General features: G+C 39.5%; 1 protein-coding gene across 1 annotated transcript in view; it reads right to left on the minus strand.

Annotated features, from left to right (window-relative positions):
- etnk1 (ethanolamine kinase 1) overlaps positions 1–19441 on the minus strand; it is a 38356-nt gene that overhangs the window by 9045 nt on the left and 9870 nt on the right. Inside the window, exons 4-7 of the mRNA XM_080207203.1 lie at positions 16213–16355; positions 6891–6974; positions 4970–5130; positions 11–84 (exon numbers count right to left, since the gene is read on the minus strand). Of these exons, the coding sequence (XP_080063329.1) occupies positions 11–84; positions 4970–5130; positions 6891–6974; positions 16213–16355 (462 nt within the window). The remainder of the gene's footprint in view (positions 1–10; positions 85–4969; positions 5131–6890; positions 6975–16212; positions 16356–19441) is intronic.

The following is a 19441-nucleotide window of genomic DNA, read 5'->3' on the forward strand; positions in this document are numbered from 1 at the left end:
AAAAGCCTACCCCAAAAAGTCAAAGTCAATTGTTGAATATCTTGATTGAATCAATGCCCAAAGACCCCAGAAGAAATGGGAAGCCTAGACAAACAGAAGAGAATAGAAAAATAATTTAATTAGTTGAATTATTTTTTAAAACGAGCATTATACATTTAAACTGTGTTAATCTCAGTAATCTTAAACTAGTGGAAAACAAAAAGCAGGAACCGATATGCCAGTTAATTTAACATTGATCACAGGGAAAAAACTAGAAATGATTATGATGGAATTTATAACTCAGCGCTGAGAAAATCTCAATGTACTCAGGCAGAGTCAACATGCTTTTGAGATAGGGAAATGGTATTTGATAAATTTATCAGAGTTCTGTGAAGAAATAACTAGCAAGGTAGATAAGGGAGAACTTGTTGGCTTGCTGTGCTTAAGAGTTCCAAAAGGCCTTCGACAAAGTGCCACATCAATGGTTGCTACATAAAATAACAGCTTGTGGTGTCGGGATACTTCTTAGCAGGGATAGAAGATTAGTTAGTTAATAGGAACAAGTAAACATAAATGGAAATTTTTGGGTTGGCATGATGTAATGAGTGGAGTGCCACAGGATTCAGGGCTGGGACCTCAACTACTTACTATCGATATCAATGATTTGGATGGAAGGACCAATAATAGTTGCTATTTTTGTGTCAGAAAATATAGGTAGGAAAGTTAGTTGTGAAGAGAACAAGGGATCTGCAAAGGGATAAAGATACATTAAGTGAGTGAACAAAAGTGTAGCAGACAGCATTTCACGTGGGAAATTGTGAACTTGCTCATTTTGACAGGAAGAATAGAAAAGCAGCAAATTATCTAAATGGTGAGAGATTACAGAGGGATCTGGGTGCCCTGGGGCATAGACAAGAGCATTGGAATGCAGTTAGCAAGTCATTAAAGAGAACTGGAAGCTCTTTACTGCAAAGGGAATGAAACATAAAATTAGGAATGCTTAGCTGCAGATACAAAGGACAGTGAAACCACATGTAGAGTACTGGTCCCCTTATTTAATAAAGGACATAGTCACATTAGAAGCAGCTCAGAGAAGGTTTACTGGACAGATTCCTACAAAGAGGGGGTTATCTTATGAGAAAAGGTTAGATCTGTATCCATTGGAGTTTAGAAGATGGCAAGGTGATCTTACTGAAACATACAAGATCCTGAGGTAGCTTGACAGAGTGGAGAATATGTTCCCTTGTGGGGGAGACTAGAACTAGGGGATACCATTAAGAATAAAGGGCCAACCAACTGGCTTCCCAACAGAATGGAGACAGGCGAGGGAATTTTTTCATCCAGCCTGCCATGAGAATCGTAATGGGACCACGCAAAGATCCATTGACCTCGGGCTGGATTTTCTGATTTTGGGGCTAGTGCGGCCAGAAAATCCCACCCAAGTCTTTGAATATTTCAAAGACATTCCTAAAAAGGTGGTATTGGATTCAATTCCCAATTTGTGCTCAGATAGTTGTTCATTGCTGTGTCTGCAATGAAACTTCTATAATTGGTTCAAATTAAGGAAGGAAAGGAAAGAAAGTTAGATAGAATTGCCACTCCTAGTCTCCACCTTAAACTAGTTAGAAAGCATGCATGTTGGCACTCTAATCAAGTCAATCGATTGGGCATTTTTTAAATACTTAGTCATGGGATATGAGCATCTCTGATGAGAATAGCATTCATTGCCCATTCTAACTGCCCTTTGTATTTTCAGACTGTGCTCTCCTAAAGGTGCTATGTAAATGCACGTTCTGGTTGAGGCATTCCTAGTCCAAACAACATTCATACAATCAAAATAAGACTATCAATCTTTAGCCAATGTATTGTGTGGAAGCAGATACAATAGTAACTTAAGGGGTGTCTTGACAAACACACGAATAGAATGGGAATAGAGGGATACAGTCCCTGGAAAGGTAGGGAGTTTTAGTTCAGTCAGGCAACATAGTCGGTGCAGGCTTTGAGGGCTGAAGGGCCTGTTCCCGTGCTGTAACTTTTTGTTCTCTGTATGATAACCTTGTTATGAAGGGGTGATTTGATTGAGGTGTACAAAATTATGAGAGGAAGAGATAGAATGGACATGATAAAATTGTTTCCATTGGTGGAGAACTCTAGAACTAGGGGCATAGATGAATGGCAGTAGGTGCAGACTACATGAGGAAGATCTTTTTATGAAAAGGGCAGTGGGTATCTGGAATTCACTGCGAATTCGTGGTGGAGGCAGAGACCCTAAACTCCACTGAGCGCTGTAAAATACAGGGTGCAGAAAAGTGGGATTAGAAAGGACACCTGGGTGTCCTCGGGCTGGCATGGACAAGATCACTGAATGGCCTCCTTCTGTACTTTCTACAGTTGTGTGTGTCATGGAATTCCTACAGTGCAGGAGGCCACCATTTGGCCCAGTCTGCACCAACACTTCGGAATATCTTCCCAGGCCCTCCCTGGCCACCCACGTATTAATCCTACTAATTCCCCTAATCTACACATTTTAGGACAATAGGGGCAATTTAGCATGGTCAATCCACCTGCACATCTTTGGACTTATCACTGGCTTTTCCTCCCAACCCCAAGTTACTTCTGGAGCTCTCCAAGAATCTACTCATAGCAATATCTACCAGAATCTCCTTAGCCACATTATTCCGAGATCAAGGGTCTACTTTCAATTGATGACACCAAGCTCTTCCTGACATTTTGTGGCTCACTGTCTGAAACATCTCAATTTCAATTCTGACCGTGTTTCAAATCCTTCATGGTTTCAGCCCTTCCCATCTCTATTTTCCTCCAGCCTTTCAACAAACCCCTCAACTTTCTGTCTGTCTGACTCTGGCCTTCTGTGTACTTCCTTACACTTGGAATAGGCCAATAGGCCCATCAAATCTGCTCCAGCATTCAATGAGATCATGACTAATGTCTTGTGATAATCTTCAACTGCACTTCCCTGCATTAAACTGATAACTCTTCATTCCTTTCAAACAAAAATCACAGTCTTGAACATACTGAACCTAACCTCTACAGCCCTCTGCAGGAAAGAATTCCACAGATTCAATAACTTCAGAAGAAATTCCTCCTCATCTGTCTTAATTAAGTGACCCCTCACAATAAGATTATGCTTTTTGGTCCTTGTCTCTCCCACAAAGAACCACTCTCTCAGCATCTACCCTGTCATCACCTGAGAGTTCTATACGTCTCAATAAGGTTGCCTCCTTCTTCTAAATGAATATAGGCCCAACCTACTCAACATCTCCTCATAAGAAAATCACTCCAAACCAGAATCAACCTAGTGAACCTTCACTGGACTGTCTCCAATGCCACTATATCTTGCATTAGATAAGGGGACCAAAACTGTCCTTTGGTAAATGTGCTTCGAGCCACTGAGGCTCAATCATTGCTTCCCAAGTACTCCACTTTCTCCAACTCCTCTCCTCGTTTAAAATTTTCTTAATGACATCCCTTCAACTAGATTTTGGTCACCACTCCTTTGGTCTGCCATCAGTTTTGTCCTATTATTCCTTTTCTTTTTTGCACTGTTTTAAGAAATTACCATCATAAAGACTGATATTTAAACAAGGAAAAGGAACTAAATATTTTAAAAATCAGTTTATTTCACAGAAGCATCAGACTAATATTTTAGTGGATTAAAGACAATTTAATCTCAGTTTATGCAGCGCTGAAGTGATTAGGTCATCAGAAATTCTATTCAATTTGACATGAATATTCTTGCTTTTTATCTATTCACTTCATATGAAACATACATAGAAATGCTAAATTAAAATATCTACTCTTAACAGACGTCTATTACACATTACTCACATTGGCCTACACCCAGAGCCTAAGAGAAGGGGCATCATCAGGGTTTGTGCTGGGGGGGGGGTCCAGGCTCATTGACCGAGCAGCCCGTCGATCAGGATGACTACTTTGCATAATGACCAATCCACAGCATCCTGACTGACGGGCTACTCTGCCAATGATTGTTGTATTCAGAACACCAGCATTCATTGGCTGAGCAGGACATGCCAGATTTCTCAGTCCCATAATTTGCACTTACCTCATGCAAGGACTGTTGTGTGTTTGTTTTGTTGGAGTCTTCTTCACTTAAGACCTGACTGCAGGCCACTGGAGTGCCAAGTAAGGTAAAGCACCTCTACTCACAGTAGGCCTTAGCCTGACCCGATTTCCTCCTCCTTGATGGTGTGGCTCCTTCCCCAGCATCCACTACCTATCCCCACCCTGATCTACTCCCTCCATTCTGATGGCATGCCCCCCTTCTCCCTCTCAATGGCATGGTCCTTTTCCTGGCTGCTCCCCAACCTCCTTCCTTTTGATGGTATTGCCCCTTCCGTGGCTCTCCACCACCTCCCACTTTGCCCTCCGCACGGCCATCGTGGCTTTACTTTACCTGTCAATTGGTTAATAGTGTGCCTTTTAGAATTTCACAAACATGTTTCTTTCAGGTATGATGTGCGTATGCCAGTGTTGGACTGGCGTAAACACAGTAAAAAGTCTGACAACACCAGGTTTTAGTCCAACCGATTTATTTGATAATACTCACAAGCTTTCGAGGTTTCCCTCTTCGTCAGGTGAATGGAGAGAATGGAGAACTCTCCATTCACCTGACGAAGAGGGAAACCGCGAAAGCTTGTGAGTATTATCAAATAAATCGGTTGGACCAAAACCTGGTGTTGTCAGACTTTTTACTGTCTTTCAGGTATCTCAGCTACAGTGAAATAATTCTGTAGTCAATGTGGTTATGTAGGTAATTCTGACACCCAACTTGCACTTGGCAAGATTCTCAAACAGAAAGGGCCAAAGACTGTGATTGGGGGTGAAATTGGATGATTGGGTGCTAAAGTTCCAAACAGCATACATTCAATATGTTAAAGAATAAACTTAATCACATTATCCATAATACCATTTAAGATGGTTACTTGCCACATTTGAGCAACAAACTTACCAGAGCAAACAGATTAACTTGAAAATAAAGTACTTCCACTTCCTTATCAGTTATTTCTGTGCTAAGTCCTTTATATTCATTTAAAGCTTCAAGATAGGATTTCAACCACTGTAACTGAACAGTTTTATTTGGATACAAATTGTAATCAACTTCATTTACACCTAAGGTAGAAAAGGAGATGAGAATATACATGTGAACACATGACAACTGACCCATAGGTTACATCCAAGTTTTCCAAACACTTCAGGCTGTGGGAACCCGAGTGACTCCCAAGTGCATCAGGGGATCCCAAACATTATCATGTTCATAGCCCCATGCCATGTAATAGGTGTGAACACAAATAAAATGTAAACAAGTCTTAACTAGTTATATCTATGCTAGTAATAGGAATGAGAATGAAGCACACAGTCACAAATACATTCTGTGTGGCCTCATGTTAACCCCTGGCCATGTTATCCTTCCATGACCCCTTAGCATTAACCACTTGAAGTAATCTGGTAATGAATAAGAGACTTAATTGTGAAAAAAATGAAGTCTTATGAATTTTCACTTTTAATGGGAAATGCAATGCTGGAAAGGATGCAAATATCTCCCTTGTGCATGCACCTCTCGCACTCAAAGCCACCCATCTCCCCCTCTCACACACAAGCCCCCCTCATGCACACACTTCTCCCTCTTACAAGCAGTAATGTCTCCTCACACACACATACCCCATACGTCTCTTTTTCAAACACACACGTGAACAGCACAGTGGCATAGTGGTTAGCATTGCTGCCTCAACACCAGGGAACCCCAGGTTCGATTCCCAGCTTGGGTCACTGTCTGTCTGGAGTTTGCATGTTCTCTCCACAACCGGAGCACCTGAAGGAAACCCACACAAACACGAGGAGAACGTGCAAACCCCATACAGACAGTGACCCAAGCCAGGAATAAAACCCAGGTCCCTGGCACTGTGAAGCATCCGTGCTAACCACTGTGCTACCATGCTGCCCACTTTCAGAGATTCAATTTGTGAAAACCAAAAGGATTTATTCAGAAGAATTGTTCAGTCTATGCACCTAGGTCCACACATGTTTTTCTGCCCAAGAGAGGACTCCACCCCCTGGGATGATTACCCATTCTGGGACCCAACTGCTTCCAGAATACAGGTGCATCTTACTCTGCTATGTTGCCCTTAAAGGGGCAATCACCTTAAATTACCACATCCCTCCCCCTTTAACTTCTTTATACAATCTTCAATAGTTCAGTTGCTCAGTTCTAAATTGTAACTAAACATTACCTTCATGAATTGGACAATTATAATTTGAGTCTTCGAGGATTTTATCCATTTCTTATATAGATTGATAGAATCCCTACATGCAGAAGCAGGCCATTTGTCCCATCAAGTCTGCATCAACTCTCCGACAGAGCACCTTACAGGCCCTATCCCCATAGCCCGTCTTTATCCCACCAATTTCCCTAACCTACACACCTTGGGACACTAAGGAGCCTGAGATGCGTAGGTTACAGGGATTAACGGATAAATATGTAGGAATATGGGAGAGGGCCTGGGTGGGATTGTGTCGGTGCAGACTCAATGGGCCAAATGGCCTCTTTCTGCACTGTAGAGTTTCTACGATTTTATGTGCTGGTTCAGTGCATTGGCCATGCTAAATTCTCCTTCAGTGTACCCAAACAGGTGGAGTGTAACAACTGGGCTGCTTTTCAGTGACTTCATTGTAGTGTTAATGTAAGCCTACCTGTAAACACAAACTTTAAACTTCTCTTTTTCACACAGATACACCCCACCCCATGCCCCCCTCTCACACCCCACGCTTTCTGAAGAAAGTAAGTGGGCAGCATTTTTGAAATGTGCCTGTCTTGTTTCAGGGACCCCAATTTGGGATTACTTAAGTGCAAGCAGAATTTTTAGGAATCATACCTGCAAATTCATTGAAGTGGTTCCCAATGTCAAATGCCTGATAGTTGTAGCCTGCATATTCATAATCAATGAATCTCACGTGACCTATTAAGAACACAAAATAATTGATGTATGGATTTAAATATTCGATAAACGGGCAAATTCCTAGATGTCTTTAAAAAGAGAATCAATTCCCACCACTTAAGTTTTAATGCGAGCTGTGCAATGCTACACATCATTACATAGACCAGTTCAGCCAAATGAAAACGATCACAATGTGATATTGCCACACGTTTCCTCCCACTGTGCACCTAACCTTTCTCCCTCATGTTCTTATTTGTTCTATGAGAAAGGTATCTATTCTCTTCACCTCAACAACTCCATCTGGCACCAGGTCTCGCATTCTAACTGTTTGCTGAAGAGGTTTCCCCTGAATTTATTATTTACCAGTGACTCTCAATTACAGTCCCTAGATTTTGATTAATTTCACCCAACTTTATCAATACTGGCTTTTAGTAAATTTAAACAAATTTTAAGCTTCATACATTGATGAGTTTGTTCTGAATTAATTTCCTGGCTATTAATAATTCTAAAGCAATTGTAATACTGGAGCCTTTGTCCATTAAATAACAGCAACCTTATGGCCATGATGAATGCAAATCAATGCCAGTAAACATGGAGATGACTCTCCTGAGAGACAACCTGAACAAGGATTCATACTAACAGCAGCTGTCTTCATCCCAGTCTTCAGTTCTGCTTTAAACACAGTCATGCAGTGGTCACTCACTGCCTTTAATGTCCTTAATTTACCTCTGAAGATGCCTTTTCCCTTGATATGAATTTCCCCTATGTGAAATTCTCCATTGCCTTCTTAGCACCATTCACCACTTCCTTCCAAAGCTTCCACTGATATTTTCTGTGTCACTGTCTCATTAAAGGAAACCACTTTCTGCCTGATGGCGCGAGACTAGCTGGTACAAAATTAATACAGTGTGCCAAGCCTTCGATAAGGCTCCTCATGCCAGGCTAATACAGAAGGAAGTCATATGGCATCCAAAGTGAGCTGGTTAGATAGATACAAAACTGGCTTGGGCATAGAAAGTAGACAGTAGCAATGAAAGGATACTTTTCTAACTGGAGATCTGTGAGAAGTGGTGTTCCACAAGGATCAGGGCTGGGATCTCTGTTACTTGTAATATATACACAAATGATTTGGCAGAAAGTGGATTTTAGAATGCAGTCAGTGTTTTTCCCAGAGTTGAAGGATCAATTACTCAGGGGATATAGGTTGAGAGAGAGAGAGGGAAGTTAAAAAAAGAGATGCAAGGGGCAAGCTTTTCACACAAAGGGTGGTGGGTGTGTAGAACGCACTGCCGGAGGAGGTGGTGGAAGCAGATTCTATAACAATGTTCAAGAGGCATCTGGATAGATGCATATATAGGCAGGGAAGAGAGAGATACGGACCATGCAGAGGCAAGAAAGTATTAGATCAGAGGGACATCAGTGTCGACATAGACTTGGTGAGCTGAAGAGCCTGTTCTTGCGCCGAGCTGCTCTTTGTCGCAGGGGCACAACATATTGTATAAACGGTGAGCTAATAGTTCTTGCAAAATTAATTATGTTTATGTAATTCTATTTAATCACTGCTGCTGTCATGTATTGACTTACTATTTTTAATCAAAGAGGTTAGAAGTGATTTTGTACCTTGCACCATCATAATTCCATACCAAAATAAAAGCCAAATTCTCCCGTCTAAGGAAAAAGAAGAAAGGGAAGACCAAGACACCTAGACTATTGATGCTGCACCAGGAGATTTATCAATTGATTTGCAGCTTAACCAATATTTCAAACAGATTGGAGTATAGTAACCGAAGACATAACGATTATGAAAGTGGGTGTGCTTGGAAATTACTTAGCAAACAGAATCAGCTACTTATTAATTAATCTATAACAAAATTACTTAAGTGAAATGGATAAAATCACTAAAATCATGGAATGTAGCAGAGTTCCCCTGTGAATTGAGTACAGCATAGTTCCTGGAGGAGCTGCTCTGAGTATGTTTCAGTGCAGTTCTCACATTTAACTATGTCCTTCCACAATAAGTTCACCTTCCAAACCAATTAGAATGAAAATGTATTTTTAGTAAATTGTGTTCACCAAGATGTTGTCCAGGAATCTTTGGAAGAAGGTGGGTTTTCTACTTTAGATATTGGTATTAGGCAAATCCAGTTCAAGGGTGGTACACAATGATGCAGAAAAAACTCAGGTTTGACTAATACTGTCCCTTACCTCAATTCAGAAAACATCTAGCCTTTACAGAAGTGTCAAGTTTCATAGTTGGGATTGTCAATTTGGAGGCAATCTGTAAACCCACAGCCACTAGGCAACTCAATTACAACTTTTACAACCCAGAATCTTACAGCCAGCAGAGAATTAAAAAAAAACAAAGCTTCCATATCCTTCAGTGCAGTCTGGGAACAACATAACACTAATGTACTGCAACCACAGATCATCAATAGATTTTCACTGTGGGAAGCATATTTAATCTTCAACTTGTTAGGCAAATAGAAACTTTGTGCAGATTCCATTTTCAATAGCAATATAATGTTTTAGATTAAAATATAATGTTTTAAGAGTTTGAATTACACACACACACACTTAAAAATACTGCACAACTGTGTAAAATGTAATGGTTTTTCATGCTGTATATAAAGGAAGCCATAACCAGTGTCTTGTATTAAAGACTGCAGCATACTAAGTGCTCTGATAACTTGACTACTTCAACATTCAAAAATTCACAATAAAATTCCTGATGTGTTTGACATTATAACTGTACCTGTGTTTCACAGGTTCCTGTTGTGTGTTGTTTCCAAATATATACTTGTTTGTTAAAATGTCAAGAGACTTACAAATTAAATAATTATCACCCAGTGCATAAAAGGTTTGGAGATAGCTCATCTTCATTAGCATTGGAGGGTTGAATAACAAAAATTCCCAACCTCTCTTAACAAAGTGGTGAACTGCAGTAACCTGCTCACCAAATCTCTTGATAAGTGTTCATAACCATGCATTTTTAATCAACACAATTTATATTCTTCCCACCAGGTGATTCTTATTTCCAAGTTTCTAAAAGGAACTTTGCAAACAGGCTGAAAAGCTGCAGTTTCTTAAATAAGATGTTTCTCGCCAAGTTTCCTATGCTTTTAAGGAGAACTGTAAAAGGATGAGCCAACTATACATCCACATGCCTACGAAGTGTCAAACTCATGAATTGCAGAATGGCCATGTTGAAAAGTTAAAGGTATTTTGGCACTCATGAAATACATAAACTGACAGGGTTCAATTAACTTTTTAAATGATCTCCCCAAATTCAAATCAACTAATACATCATTTTTTGGAAATTATTTCCTCTACTAGAAAAACCTTAAACTGAATGCTTAAATCAGCTTGAGATATAAGCAAAGCTGAAACTAGACAATTGAACTTGTCATTCTTTGTAATTTCTTGGATTTGATCCAAATTCCAAGTGAAAAAACTGAACAGATTAGAAACTAGTATTCCCATTTGGAAGAATGCAGAACAGAAAAGCTTATTTTTGTTCGTTAACATGCACTATTTTTTCTGATTTTTCTCCTTCCTCTGCATGTCAACATAAAGCAGACTGATCTTCAAGTTACACAAGGATTGTCAGAGATTTGATGGTGAAAACATCTTACTTTCTAAAGACTGAAGCTTGCCTTAGAAACAGAAAATAGGGAGTAGGCCATTCCACCCTCAAGCCTGCTCCACCATTCATTACAATCATCCAACCCAAAAGCCTGACCATGCCTTTCCCCTATATCCTTTGATCCCCTTCACCAAGGGATATCTCTAACTCCTTGAAGAATGTTTTGGCCTCAACTCCTTTCTGTGGTAGCGAATTGCAGAGGCGTACCACCCTCTGGTTGAAGAATTTTCTTCTCATCTCAGTCCTAAAAGGTTTACTCCATATTGTTAGACTATGATCCTGGGTTCTAGCCAACACCCACCACCCTTTCCACATCTACCTCATCTATTCCTGTTAAAATTTTATAGGTGGGCTAAGAATTAAAGCAGATCTCATGACAAAAAGCATTAGATCTAAAACAGTAGCTGTTAAAACCAAATGTGTGGCTTTATCTGGTATAGGTCAGGATTCTGAAGTCGAATGGGCATCACAGCTGCCAGCAAGAACAGAAAATTTGGCACTTAGCCAAAGACCATTCACTACAGTGGGACCAGAGAATCCTAGGCGTGGGTAGGCTGGAGAATTCTAGCCATAGACCTCATTCAAAATGGGGGCCTTTATCTTGTCATGTAAACATCAACCATCAATCCAAAAAATAATTAATAGTCTTGTTACTGGTCTTAGCTATGATACTGCATCACAAGTACGCATCTTATTGCATATAACTTATTTAAAAAATAGAAAAGTTTAAACATTACCTGGTACTGGCATTTAATTCAGTGAGCTGACCTACAGAAATAAAACCTTTTTGCAAACTTTATAAATTTACAGCTGTACAACCAAATGTTACAACTGACAAATAGTTTGTTTGCACAGGGAGTAAAATGTTTTAGATGTAAAAGTAAACTGTCCAAGTTGAAAAAACTACAGACAAAAATTATGCATTTTAGAAAAAAATTAGAAGAGTCTGATGTTTACTCTGGACTGATAAGCAGTAAATAGGTATCTGAAATATAGACATAAAATCTTAGATCATACAACACAATGAAGCATTGATGAACTTTTACCAAGTTGACTGCTCTCCCATGGGGGGGTGTGAGTGAACAAGTGCGTGATTAAGCTCCAGCCAATGCACTAAATCAGTACAGTATAAACCCAACAGCTTGGGCAGCACACCTAATATACTGCAAATGAGGAAGATTTGGCAATTTTCAGAAGGCAAAATTTGATTTGAACCATTGAAATGTTTTCCTTAAGCATTTGAACAATGAACAGCTGTTCAGAGGAAAAGTCAACAAAATAAATTTCCCTCTGTACAATAATGTTTCAAATGCAACAATTTAAAATCAGCCATTTTACTACCAAATTCACATTAAATGTAGAGCTGGGTTTCAATGCCTGGAGTTTGATGGCACTGGAAATACAAAGACAAGAATCTTTCTGGAGATGTTTGAGGTTCCAGGTTCCCTACTTTATCACAATAATCTGAATACATCTTGTAAATTAAAGTGCTTCTTGCAAGGAACTATGAAAATGTGTACTTGAAATAAAGTTTCCTGTGTAAATCTGGTTCCTTGATCAAGAAAGGGAATATGATAACAACCCAACAAATCTCTCAAACAAAAGAAAACTTGAAATTGAGTAGGTTTTTCTGCATTTTTAGTTTCCCTGAGATTCATCCTCTTTCAGTCATCCACCTGCATATTTATATTTTACAGGTAGATGAAATACAATAAAGATATAGCCCTTAAACTAGGAGAGTGAGGGATAGGACTTGAGCCACAGTTTCAGAGCATTTGTAACATGGTAAGTGCACTCAAGTCAATCTGATTCATTTATTTATTAAAACAAACACACTTGCTGCCAATTCAAAGGAGGATGTGCTGGAGGCAGCACCTCAAGCCTGCTTGGATTAAAAAGGATGGTATTGAAGTGCCATTGTCTAAAATTTCTCATTCATTTCACCACAGAGAAGGGGCAGTGGAAGCTATGAAGTACTTCTCTAATCAGATGGGCGTAGAATTATTTTTGAAGGAGGGCTCAAATAGAGAACAGGGTTCTCCACCACCCCGCCCAATTGAGAAGACGACTGAAATATGGAGTCTGCACAATTTATAATTACACTTCGATCTTTTCTCGTCCCAGTCTGCCTGACCACACATCAATGATGGCCTGCCAATATTATTCTGAGCCAACTCTAGGAGGAGGTCAATTCAGTTTCCTATTCCTTTATGGAAAATATGTTGAATCTCCTCTCAACAGCTCCCAAAAAAAGCCCTACTTGAAATCAGCAATGTAACAGCACAAGAAAAGCCCAAGCTTTCCAGTGGTTGAGTCATACCTAGCACAAATGAAGATGGTTGTGGTTGTTGGAGGTCAATCATCCCAGTTTCAGATCATCACTACAGGACTTCAAAAGATACTGTATTAGGCCCAACCATCTTCAGCTGCTTCAATTACCTTCCTTCCATCATAAGGTCATAAGTGGGGATGCTGACTGAAGATTGCACAATGTTCATCACCACTGGCAACTGCTGAGATACTGAATCATGTTCAAATGCAGCATGGTCTGGACAATGTTGAGGCTTGGGCTGACAAGTGGCAAGTGACACTGGAACCACACAAGTACCAAGCAATGGCCAACAAGTGAGAATCTCACCATTGCCCCTTGACATTCAATGGCAGTATCATCACTGAATTCCCCACTAGCACCAACCTGAGGTTACCACTGAACTGGATGAGCCACAAATACTGTAGCTAGAAGAGTAGGTCAGAGGCTGGGAATTCTGCAGAGAGTAACTCACCTCCTGCTTCCAGAAAGCCTGGTCACTGCCTACAAAAGGTGCAAGTCAGGGGTGTGATGGAATATCTACCCCTTTGCCTGGATGACAACACTGAAGCTTGACATCATCCAGGACAAAGCAACCCACTTGATTAGAACAATCCGTAAACATTCACTGCTTCCACTACCAAAACAGTATCAGCAGAGTGTATCATCTGTACAAGATACAATGCAACAACTCACCAATGCTCCTTCATCAGCATCTTCCAAACTCACTACCAAGGAGAACAAGGGAAGCAAATAACTTGGGAGCACCACCACCTGGAAGTTCCTCTCCAAGCCACTCACCATTCTGACTTGGAAATATAGCCATTCCATCACTATCACAGCCAATATCCCGGACCTCCTTCCCAAACAGCCCTGTGGATATACGTACACCACAGGGAATGTAGTGGTTCAAGGCAGCAGCACACCATCTCAAGGGAAATCAAAGATGGGCAACGAATGCTGGCATAGCCAGCATATATAAAAAAGGATGTCACTCAGTGGTTACTTAATTAAATCCATTCTGTTCTGCGACTGAATGTCAAGCTTTCAAATAGGCACCATACTGGCCAACAGGTGGCATTCACTTTAGGCAACGTATCCCAGCAACAATTCTGCAAAGCATTTCACCCAGGATGCTGGCAGAAAACATGACGTGCTCCCCATTAACGTCAGGCAGATGACACGATAGCACAGTGGTTAGCACTGCTGCTTCACTGCGCCAGATAACTGGGTTTGATTCCCAGCTCTGGTCAGTTTGTGTGGAATTTGCACATCCTCGTCATGTCAGTGTGGGTTTCCTCCAGACGTATTGCAGTATTCAATTGTTTCACTTTAAACAGAATCTCATGTTACAGTCCCATGATTTCACAATGTGAACTTCCATAGGTATCAGTGAATCACAAGCCAGTCCTTACATTATCACCATATGACCTTCTTGTTTTGTACCACAATGCTTTCCCTTGATGAGGCTGAGATGGATAACACTACAAGGATCTCACCTTTTGAGCAGCACGATGACAGTGGTTAGCACTATAAACAGATCCGGGTGCGGTTCCTAGCTTGGGTCACTATCTGTGTGGATTTCCTTCCACATTCTGAAAGATGTGCAAAGATGTGTTGATTAGGTGCATCAGCTATGCTATATTCTTCCCCAGTGCACCCGAACAGGCACCAGAGTGTGGCAACTTGGGGAATTTCACAGTAACTTCATTGCAGTGTTAAACGTAAGCCTTACTTGTGACTAATAAACTTTAAAAGATGAAGTTTCAATATTTGCAGACGTTAGGTTGACAAACCCAAATACACAGCAATGAGACCAGTAGTTTGCCACTGTAACAGCTAACCTCTTATATCCATGGTTATTAATGCAATGAATTCCTTCTGTTCTTCAAAACAGAAGACACCCTATTTCTATACCAAATTTAACAGTGAGGTATTTGACGATACTTTGCCTTTACAAAATGTATTTTAATCACATCCTTTACATGATGTTTCTAGCAGATCCTGAAAGTTGTTAGCATCCTCTAACTTGTGTCCTCTAATTGTTATTGAAGCAATATAATGGACATCATGTTTATTTTTAATCTGGACTAATGCAGTGTTCTGAGGTTTTATGGTTCTTTGGGCATTGCAGAGTGGAGCTTGATTTTGGGGTGAGTTTCAGGTCACATGATGCCTGGAGACAGTTTTTTTGTCCAACAGAAAATTTCAAGTTTTAGTTTTGATTTTGTTGCTGTTGGAAGCAGACAGTGTCTCTGCCTCTTTGGAGGCTTTTTGGAAAGTTCTGAGATTGGGAAGATTCAGAGACAATGCATATATCTTATGTCCCTTCTTTCACACTGTATAATAAAATTACTGATGTATTGCTGAAAAAAATCTTTGCTGAAGCTTTTCATCTTTCACACATCAGGACATTTGCAAGAACATTCTACAAAGGCAATCAACAAATGTACCCTGTGCAAGAAGAGAATGTTGGTTGGCATTTGGGTTCTGACTGGGAAGGCACCAGTTTATGGTGATTGACAGTTAACTGTCAAGCATCATCTGAAATTTCACTCCAGTCCAATCTGCTGCTTGAGGAATAGCATGGCATCTCTCTTGAAGTTCCATTTGTTTCCATGGTCAAGGACGTGTTCTTGTACATTCTAGCCTACATGGAAATATCAAGTCTAGAAAACCAAACTTGCCAGCTGGGACATACTCAGCTAGTAGAAAATATTTCTACAGCTCCAAACCAGCCTTCCTACAAATATGTATGGTGCTATTCTAGGAAATATCCTAATGTCACCAAATTAATTAAAAAGAACAGAGTCAAAATAGTGCACTCTGGAATGCAGTAAACAAAAAAAAAATCAGGTACTGTACCTATCTAATCACTCCCCTGCTCTAACAATTGAGAAAGGAAGAGGTACTTCGAACAAATAATATTGCCTCTATTTCATCATTAATTTCAACATGCAAAATATCCTTTGCATAATTACTTGCTTCAATATTTACATTTTCTTCGAGGACCAATAATGAGCTATTAATAGTAGGTTCCAATTACAATTACATTATATATTTACAATTTTAACAGGTGAATTAAAAAGTATAGTTCATATCATGCTGTTAGAATGATTCATCACAATTTTAATAAAACCCATTTTTCTGCTTTTGGAAGTTTAAAGAACAAAAACAACAAAATTTAGATAAAATTGGGGCAACTTAATTGCTGGTGGGCCATTTAAATAAGAAACTTCAACTGAACTCATTCCTATTTGTTTAATTTATAGACCGATTAAAACCACATTTTGCTTTTGTAACTTTACCTTTTTTTTCATCGTAGATAATATTTTTACATAACAAATCATTGTGACAGAGCACTATTGGGGAGCCAAGACTAGAAAGGTGTTTCTTCATCCAGGCCAATTCCTGTTCAAGCTCCTGATGAGCAGGAACCTCCGTTAAGAATCTGCAAGAATTGACATCAAATTAGAAGACCAGCAGTTAACAGTATTTTTACATTTAGATATGTTATAGTTCACATTGCAGACATCAACTAACTAGGTTCCAGATTATGGCATCTTATAATGCATTTAATTCCCACTTGGTATAGGAATATAGACCATGGACAGTGTTTTCTTTTCACAAGTACAAAATAATTGCAGAAAATCTAAAAGGTAGTGCAATTCATTGCCCAGTCCTGATTTGCTGCACAATATTTGGGGGAGCCCAGCACATAAACGCACAGGAAAAAGCATTTATTACAATCTTTAGCCAGAAGTGCTGAATGGATGATCTATCTCAGCCTCTTACACATTCTCAACATCACAGATGTTAGTCTTCAGCCAATTTGATTCATTCCATGTGGCACCCAGAGCTTACACATACCTAGCCAAACTGTACAGCTACAATACTGGCATCTACTCAGGTACACAAGGACAAATCCAATCCAGGCAATTACCACCCCATCATCAGTAAAGTGATGGAAAGAGTCAAAAAGCATTTGCTTAGCAATAACCTGCTCACTGATGCTCAGTTTAGGTACCACCAGGGTCAACTCAATTCCTGACCTTATTACCTTGATTAAAACGGACAAACAAAAAAGCTCAATTTCAGAGATGAGAAAAGAGTAATTGGCCTTGACATCAAGGCCATATGTGACCAAACGTGACATCAAGGACAGAACTGGAGTCAACAAGAATTAGACAATACTCCCTGCAGTTCTGAGTCATACTTGGCACAAATGGAGATGGCTATGGTTGTTTGAGGTCAATCATCTCAGCTCCAGGATATCACTGTAGGGGCTTCTCAGGGTAGTGTCCCAAGACCAACACCTCAGTTGCTTTCTTCTGTCATGAGGTCAAAAGTGGGGATTGTCACTGATGATTGCAAAACGTTCAGCACCATTTGTGACTCCTCAGATATTGAAGCAATCCATGTTAAAATGCAGCAAAACCTGGATAATATCCAGGCATAGGCTGACAAATGGCAAGTAACATTTATGTTGCACAAATGTCAGGAAATGACCATCTCCAAGAGAATCTAACCATCACCAGTCGACTTTCAATAGCATTCCCATCACTGAATCCCCCAGTGAAGGAATTTTTTTAAAAGTGGCAGAGTTTCACATTGTCAATTTCTCCTAAAACCTTGTAGTCTGTTATTAGACATGAGATTTATTAGTCCCTTTTCCACAATTGCCCACAAGTAGAAAAAGTTCTGCATATTACTCTGCTTGAAGCCTTTCACAATTTGAAGATGAGAGCTCCAGGCTGCTCAATCTTTGTTAGTTGCATCTAATATAAATTGGCACAAACATAACAGAAAGAGGCCATATGACCCAAAAGTTAATGCCATCCTATTTCATGTCACTTGATCAGCATGTACTGCTGTTCCTTTCTCCCTTGTATTTATCTAGCTTCCCCATTAAATGCATTTATGCTATTTGCCTTTACCACTCTATGTGGTACCAAGTTTTGCAATTTCACCATCCTCTTAATTCTAGTGAATAGCCTTATAATTGCCTTTTACACTCTTAGATGTTTTACACTATTCTTCCTGTAGTCTGGAAACCAGATTGTACACAGCAAATCCAACTGATGTCTAAACAAGATTTTATATAAAGCAACCAGAACACCCCTAGTTTATTCTATTTTTGTATTCATTTTGGGAAATTCTCTTGTTCTGCCTACTACAGTAATTGTAGTGGAGAAGAACCACGCAAGGGCCGTTCTCAGGCGGGATTCTCCAGTTTTGGGGCGAGCGCAGCCAAAAAATCCCATCCCCAGACTTCACACATTTTGTATATCTAATTAAGCAATGCATCTGTACTCACGTTCACTTTGATTCAGATATCTATAGCACAAAAGGTGATCAACAGGGTTTTAGTTTATTATGCAAAAAAATTCCTTTAGCCAGGATCAATGGATTTCAGCTCCTAAAATTTTTCACATTCTACAGTTTTAAAATATTAATTACACTGATGTAATTTTAAATGCAGTCTTAGTTAGAAATATGTTCACTACTTAAGAGTGAAATTTGCTTTACATCTCTGGTGTAGACACAATGAACCAAATGGCCTTCTTCTATGCCGTAACAATTCTATGATCTCAGCTTTCAAATTGCTTCCACAAACTTAAAATGTGCTCCTCTATTACTTTAGTTCGACCCTAAACATCATATGGCTTCTAAGAATACCAGGCTCTTTATCACAGATGTTCATATGCTACCACCATTCTTAAATGCAGTTCAAGTTCTGCATAAAAGTCAACCACCACCTAAGTAAATTGAAGCAATAAATAGAAGATGCTTTCCTCAGATAGAGGACATTAAGCAGTCAACTTTTATTACTCCAGTAAGATTATTTCTCGAGATAAGCTTCATAATGTTGAGTGTGAGTGATTGCCAACTTCCAAAACAAGTATCCTGCAATGCAATCGTTTAACTTGTACATTGCAGCAATATTACTCATCTGGATTAACTTTAGCTGCTTGGTATGCTGCTCAATTTGCTTGTCAGCAGCATTTAGTTTGGTGAGTGAATCTGATATTGATGTCAAAGATTAACCCAGTTGCATGTACCTACAATGCAATTCTACTGTTGTAAAGGAAGTTTTTATTATCTGGAAAACCAACTTCAAAATCTAATTTTAATCCAGACAATGCTTTTAAGAAGTTGCTCAAAGCTCCACATTAAAGGAGTAGGGGAACTGCTGGAGGCAGGAAGGAAGAAATCATGACAGTACACATCTCAGAACTTATGAAGTACAATTCTAGATAAAATGAGAAAGAGGGATGATTGGATGTGCAAAGGTAAATTGCTTTATAGATCCATTTATAGATACTCAAGGAGCTGCTGAATATTTCCAGCCTTCTAGTACTTGTAGTTTTTCATTTTCAATGAGATATTTGAAGAGCTAATAGTATCACTTCCAGCATAATCTTCAGTTGAAAACAAATCTCAGGAAAGAAAAAGTTGTTTTGCAAAACCAGCCAATGTTAAAAGTTATGAAGAAATTGCTAAAAATTATGAATACCATCTTGAATTATGAAAGAT

This window comes from Carcharhinus amblyrhynchos, chromosome 19 (assembly GCF_965287045.1).
Source record: "Carcharhinus amblyrhynchos chromosome 19, sCarAmb.v2.hapA, whole genome shotgun sequence".
Taxonomy (NCBI): domain Eukaryota; kingdom Metazoa; phylum Chordata; class Chondrichthyes; order Carcharhiniformes; family Carcharhinidae; genus Carcharhinus; species Carcharhinus amblyrhynchos.